Source organism: Hipposideros armiger, unplaced genomic scaffold (genome assembly GCF_001890085.2).
Source record: "Hipposideros armiger isolate ML-2016 unplaced genomic scaffold, ASM189008v1 scaffold_171, whole genome shotgun sequence".
NCBI lineage: Eukaryota > Metazoa > Chordata > Mammalia > Chiroptera > Hipposideridae > Hipposideros > Hipposideros armiger.
Window position 1 is genome coordinate 3,403,627 of NW_017731521.1, and position 5,876 is coordinate 3,409,502.

Below are 5,876 nucleotides of genomic sequence, written 5' to 3' on the forward strand. Positions count from 1 at the left end.
CCAGACAGGAATGTGTGGATGGATCAGTTCCACTGGAAAGCAAGTCCAAGTGTCCAACCTTCTAAAGGTAGATCCTGTAGCAGCATTACAGAGGAGATGCAGCGTGTGATGCTATGCTGTTCATTTTGTCTTAGTGCCATGGAGAAGACTGAGTGATTTGCTTTTCCCTCCACATCTGACTGCCTTCAGGAGGTGCCATTCAGCAGAGTGGGTACTGAGAGAGCCTGCGACATAACCTTATGAAAAATGTGTCTACTTCATTCAAAGTTCATTTCTCAATTTAAAATGCACAGTTGCTTGCTTTATATAAAACTGGATGTCTGAATTACTAAAGCCTAGTAAAAGTGTCTTTTCTGAAGTGAATGTTCCACAAAGAAAACAGACTTCAGCTAGTTCCTCTGTGACTGCCAGGGGGCTGGGCCCCTAAAATGCATTTTATTAAATTCAGAATCATAGGGCAGGATAATCAGATAAAACTATGTCATTCATTTCCACACACTGTAAGTTCCCATCAAAATTAGAGAATCCAATCTTAAACCAAAACCAGAGAGGACTTGGCAGCTTTGTAGTTCAAGATTCCAGATATTTTCTTACCTCAGGGAGACCTTCAATAAAGGAGTGGATATTTGCTGCATTTGCTACTTCTTTTATCTCATCTAATGGCACAACACGGCTGTTATCACCATAGGCGATGTTCTCAGCAATGCTACAGTTGAAGAGCACAGGCTCTTGAGAAACGATTGCTATTTGGGAACGGAGCCATTGTACGTTCAACTCCTTTGCATCCACACCATCAAACAGCTGCCAAAAACAGAATGGAGAATGGTACGTGAAGATCCAACACTGTATCAAATTTCAGTTCACTGTATTCCAACATATACAAATCATAACAAGAAGGTTAGGCATTCAAGCTATTTAGTTGTATAATGTTACCCAAGGGAGGTTCATAAATCATATGTTATATAGAAGCGGACGTGTAACTGACTAAAATGCCCACTCCTAAACTTACTTGGTGTTTCTAGGTATGGCCAGCCACCTATTCTAGAGACCTGCCTGGAGGCTAGAGTAAAGCTGGCTGCTCTGCACTGAAGTCAGATGGAAAATGACCAACCTCCATGGGAACAGGACCCCGCCTTTACTAAAGCCCAGAAAGAGACTGATATAGTAGTCTACATGTAGAAACATGTCAGTTTTCACATAGCCATGTTTATCTACATGGACATATAGTCAACTGTCAACCTACTGTGTGAGGGGGCTCTTCAGGCCCTGGGGAAATAGTGGTACAACAAGAAGACAAAGCTTTTTCCCTCCTGCAGCTTATGTTCTGGAGGAGAGAGGCAGGCAGTAAACACACTACTAGCTAAGAACTCAACGCTATTGAACTCAGAGTAAGTGTCTTAAGGACAGGGCAGTGGGATAGAGAGTGACTGTGGGAAGGGGGTGGGTGGATGCATTATTTTCTGTGGTGTATGTAAGAAGCCCTACCTAGGGAAGTAGCATTTAGACTGACATGAATGATGAGAAGGAGCCAGCAAAGAAGTTGGAGTAAGAGCATTCTAACCAGGGTAAGAGCAAGAGCCAAGGCCCAAATGTGTGTTGAAAGAACCTACAGAAGCCAGTGAGACTGACACACAGTGCACAGTGAGGTGGGGGTGGTGACAGGAGAGGAGTTTGGGGAGCGAGGCAGGTGCCAGGTCCTGAAAGACCTTGATAATGGTATGGACGAGGACTTACTCTAACTGCAGTGGAAACCACTGGGGTTTAATGGAGGGAGTGTCAGATGCTGTGTGCAAACAGACGAGTATTACCTAATTTTGGTATCCATTGTTGACTCTTGTCATTGGCAATAAGGGAAACATTTTGGACTATTACATTTTGCAAATAGTCACTGAGAATCTGTGATGGGGAGAAGACTGTAAATTGCAGGAGAATAAGGACTTATTTTTGTGGGGAATATAGTTTTTTTTTTTTGTGGGGAGGAGAAGGAAGAAAAGGACGTTGTGTTTGTGTATGTGTATGATGTGTGTGTGATGTGGTGGTTGGGGTGGAGAGGGTAACTGAAAGCCTGAGGATAGAGTAAGAAAAGTGCCATGTGAGAAAAATAGTCTTTGGAGTTCAAAGAAGGGAGAGGGTGCATATTTTGGAGATTAGAATGCAGGACTTAATGGAGCTGACTCATAAGTCCTAATCATGCGTCAGGTTTTGAGAATTGAGGAGGGGCAGGTGAAGATAGATGGCCAATGGCAGTAGCAGAAAGCCTGAACCAGGGAGGCAGAAGAAATGGATATTTCTGTCTTAAAGCAGAACAGAATAAAGAAAGAGCCCACATATGGATATTAGCGTGGTCCTCCAACACCTGTATTTTAAAAGGATTCCATGGATTATAAAATCACAATTTCTACCTCCATAAAGGCTGAAGAATCTTTGGGTCTTTGTACTTAGCCTCAAAGCCGTATCCAGCACTGCTGTTATTGGTCTGCTTGTTCTCCTAGTTTTAAGGGATAGAGTTTTTTGTTTTCCTTAAGTACTGTACTGTCTGCCCTACCCAAACCGATGAGGATGCTTAACCCCAAGAGAATGTTTAAGAACAGCCCCACTAACCCCCAGATAAGCTGTATTTAAAGGCAGGCTTACCAGTTGTCCTTTCATGGGGTCGTAAAATCTCTGCAGAAGCTGGACAGACGTGCTCTTGCCACAGCCACTGCTCCCAACAAATGCCACAGTCTTCCCTTTCTCAAGACTGAGGGATAAGCCGCGAAGGATGAGAACATCTGGGCGACATGGATAGAAGAAAGAGACTTCTCGAAACTCGATATTCCCTTCACATGTGTCCTGTGAAAGGAAGTTGGCGTGTTCAGAAAGGTTGTAACACCTAACAGCACATTAGCTAAGTCTTTTCTGAAAACTGTACAACCATTTTAATTTTAAACTCGTATTCCTTCCTGTTTTAGAGCTCCTGACTGCATATACTATAGGCTTATGTCACTTTTGTTTAGATTTTATATCTGTATTTCNCATTTTTAATTTTTCAGCCATAATAAAACTAGCTCTTATCTTAAGTAAGTGTTCATACACTGAAGGCCTATGATTGAACCTGCGAAACCCAAAGCTCAGGATAATGGAATTTTCCAGATGCATCATGTGAAGCATTTTGCTGCCTGGTGAAGTGACAGGCAACTACCTAACTCGTCAGAAATTTTACACTGTAAGCCTCCATATATCCCCAACAAAGGCATATAATGTAATTTGGGGAAACAGTAGATATTCTTTGAGAGAGAAACACTGAGGAAGTTATGAGAAAAATTCCTAAGGTTTGAAGAAAAGGATTGGAATACTCTAATATGTGCTACAAAACGCTGGAAGCTCCAAATTAAAATCATTCTTCCTGCAATGCCCAACTACATCTTACTCGCTCTTTGCTAAAAATCTTTCAACTTAGTTAACTGGATAATGTTTCCCTCTGGGAACATATTCCCAGTTTTATAGCAAAAGTTGATGGGAAAAGAGATTCACTTTTCAGAAACCTGCTTTATAAAAAAATGCGCTAGAATATTTTTTATAAAGTGAGGGATAGAGGCGTTATCTAACATGAGTTTTAGAAAATTTTTGTTTCCTTTTAAAAATCTGAAGGGAAGATGGTGTGTAAGCAGAACATGTCTGTACTTGCATAGCATGATTCTAGATATTGATCATGCAATAAAAGAGATCAAAGCATGCCAAGTAATTAGTAAGTGCTTTTTCTTTGCATTACACAAAGATCAAAATATGTGCTAATAGCATCACTGCACTGACTGAGCATTTACTAACTTAAAATATATGTTTCCATGCCTCAGGAGCTCTTGATGAGTTCCCCATTCCTTTATTTTCCCATTGTGCAGAACCACTATCAAATCTGCGTTCTGTACTGTGGAGAGTCTGTGGGCGACCACTAGGCATGTCCTCCCCTTCCTGGCCTTGTTAAGGGCATGCTGAACCACCTGGAAGAGAGAAGGACCTGTGATCACTAGCTCAGGTTAGTGGCTAACAAACTTGCCTACATCAAATCAAGGTAATCTAATAACATTCTTTGTGTATTTGCTCATTCCCAAGGAAGTTGCCCTACTTTGTGATACATTCACCCTACCCAATAGAAATCTAAAAAACATAATTATGGAAAAGCTTTGTGGCAATGAATAAAAATGAAATAGTTATTTGTATGGAAGTAAGTGGTTCCAAACTCAAAGCCAGAAAGTAGTAGTCCACGCCCAAGTAGAATGATCTAATTGACTTGTTTCATTCCTCCTCACAGTACTTTTTGAAATTTTTTGTAGAATTTAGCTGTAAAACTTTCCTGACTGAAACAGCATCTCAGCTACAATGAGGTTGTAATTGTAGGTTATAATTGTAGGAAATAAGACTGGAAGGTGAAAACCATTATTTATTGAATATATAAAATGGTCCAGTGATGGCTATCTCATTAAATATTTGCAATAACCTCGTAGGGGGTATTTTCATTTTTCTAATGAGTAAACTGAGATTTGAAAAGTACAGGTTACTTGACCAAGGTCATACTACCCATAACTGATGAATCCAGGATTATACAGCCCAGCTGTCTCATTCCACAAAAAACAAAATTAAAAAAAAAAATAAATTTTTTTTTTCCTTTCATAACACGTTCTCTCCTTGGAAATCAAGAATGATAATCGTCTACAAACAGCAATCAACTGGGGGTTAACCACATGAGCTCTTAGGTCAGACACCAGCTATTAGAATTTAGGGAATTAACGTTTCTAAGCCTTAGCGTGCTAATCTGTAAAATGAGCACAATAATAAAATAACCTAATTCATCAAGTTGTGAGGATTGAACATTATCATTTAACCAATGTTCATTTAACAAATAAGTACCTACTTGGTGTAAGAAACTACTAGGGGACAAGGACATAGCCAAGTTAAACATCTGAAGGCGTTAGTGTAGGTCTACTGTCACATGTCTGCTTCCTTCTCAAATTGAGCGAATAGTCTGTAGAAGGTGGAGTGATTAACAGGGTCTGGCCCTGCAGTGTAGCTCACTCTGTTACACATGGAAATTGCCTTATTAATTTGTTTGGCATCATTGGAATAATGATAAAATAGGAAAGTTATTTTTCCTGGGCTTTTTCCTTGAGCGAAAAAACATTTCAAGTGCTTGGCCCCTTTTGATAATGAGAAAAATTCAACAGAGAACATGAGATGCCCTGCGTCCCGACTGTCCCACCTCCCCACCAGCCTCTACTCTTTTTAAAAGGCCAAAACCTTAATGAGAACTGGTGACCCTATGACTACAGTTCTCTCCAGATCTTTCTTTCTGTAAACTGACCTTTCTTCAATGGTACTCCACTCTCATATTTGGTATTACATTCTGAGACAAAAGAAGAGGATGTTACCTTTTCACTCTCATTATCAAGGGCTGAAGTGGCCTCATCCAACAATAAAATTTTTGGTTTTCGGAGAAGAGCCCTTGCAATAGCGAGTCTTTGCTTTTGGCCGCCAGAAAGCTGTGTTCCTTTCAGTCCGACTTGTGTGTTGTATTTCTATTACAGGAACATGTAATTAAGAAAGCAAGGCTTGGTTATTTAAATTAGCATGGCAACTGTGGGTGAAAACCATCTAAATATTTCAAATTTTGGTACTCTGGAAAATTTGTGTCCTAACAAGTGCTGAAATCTATTCTTGTGCTTTGTTGCAAATAAATGCTAAACCGGCAGTAAACACTACCGTCTCATTTACATATCTAATCTGATCACACACAGCAGACCTTTGCCATTACCTTCCTACAAAGGAACTGTCTGAATTAAAGCATAAGAAAAAAATTATTGGCCAAAAAAATAAAGTTCCAAGTTAACACAAATCTTTTCCTA

General features: G+C 40.0%; 1 protein-coding gene across 1 annotated transcript in view; it reads right to left on the reverse strand.

The window, feature by feature from the left end:
- ABCB5 (ATP binding cassette subfamily B member 5) overlaps positions 1-5,876 on the reverse strand; it is a gene marked incomplete at its 5' end in the record, with an annotated part of 64,878 nt that overhangs the window by 4,591 nt on the left and 54,411 nt on the right. The window contains 2 exons of the mRNA XM_019651989.1: positions 595-801; positions 2,635-2,832. Coding sequence (XP_019507534.1) covers positions 595-801; positions 2,635-2,832 — 405 coding nt within the window. The remainder of the gene's footprint in view (positions 1-594; positions 802-2,634; positions 2,833-5,876) is intronic.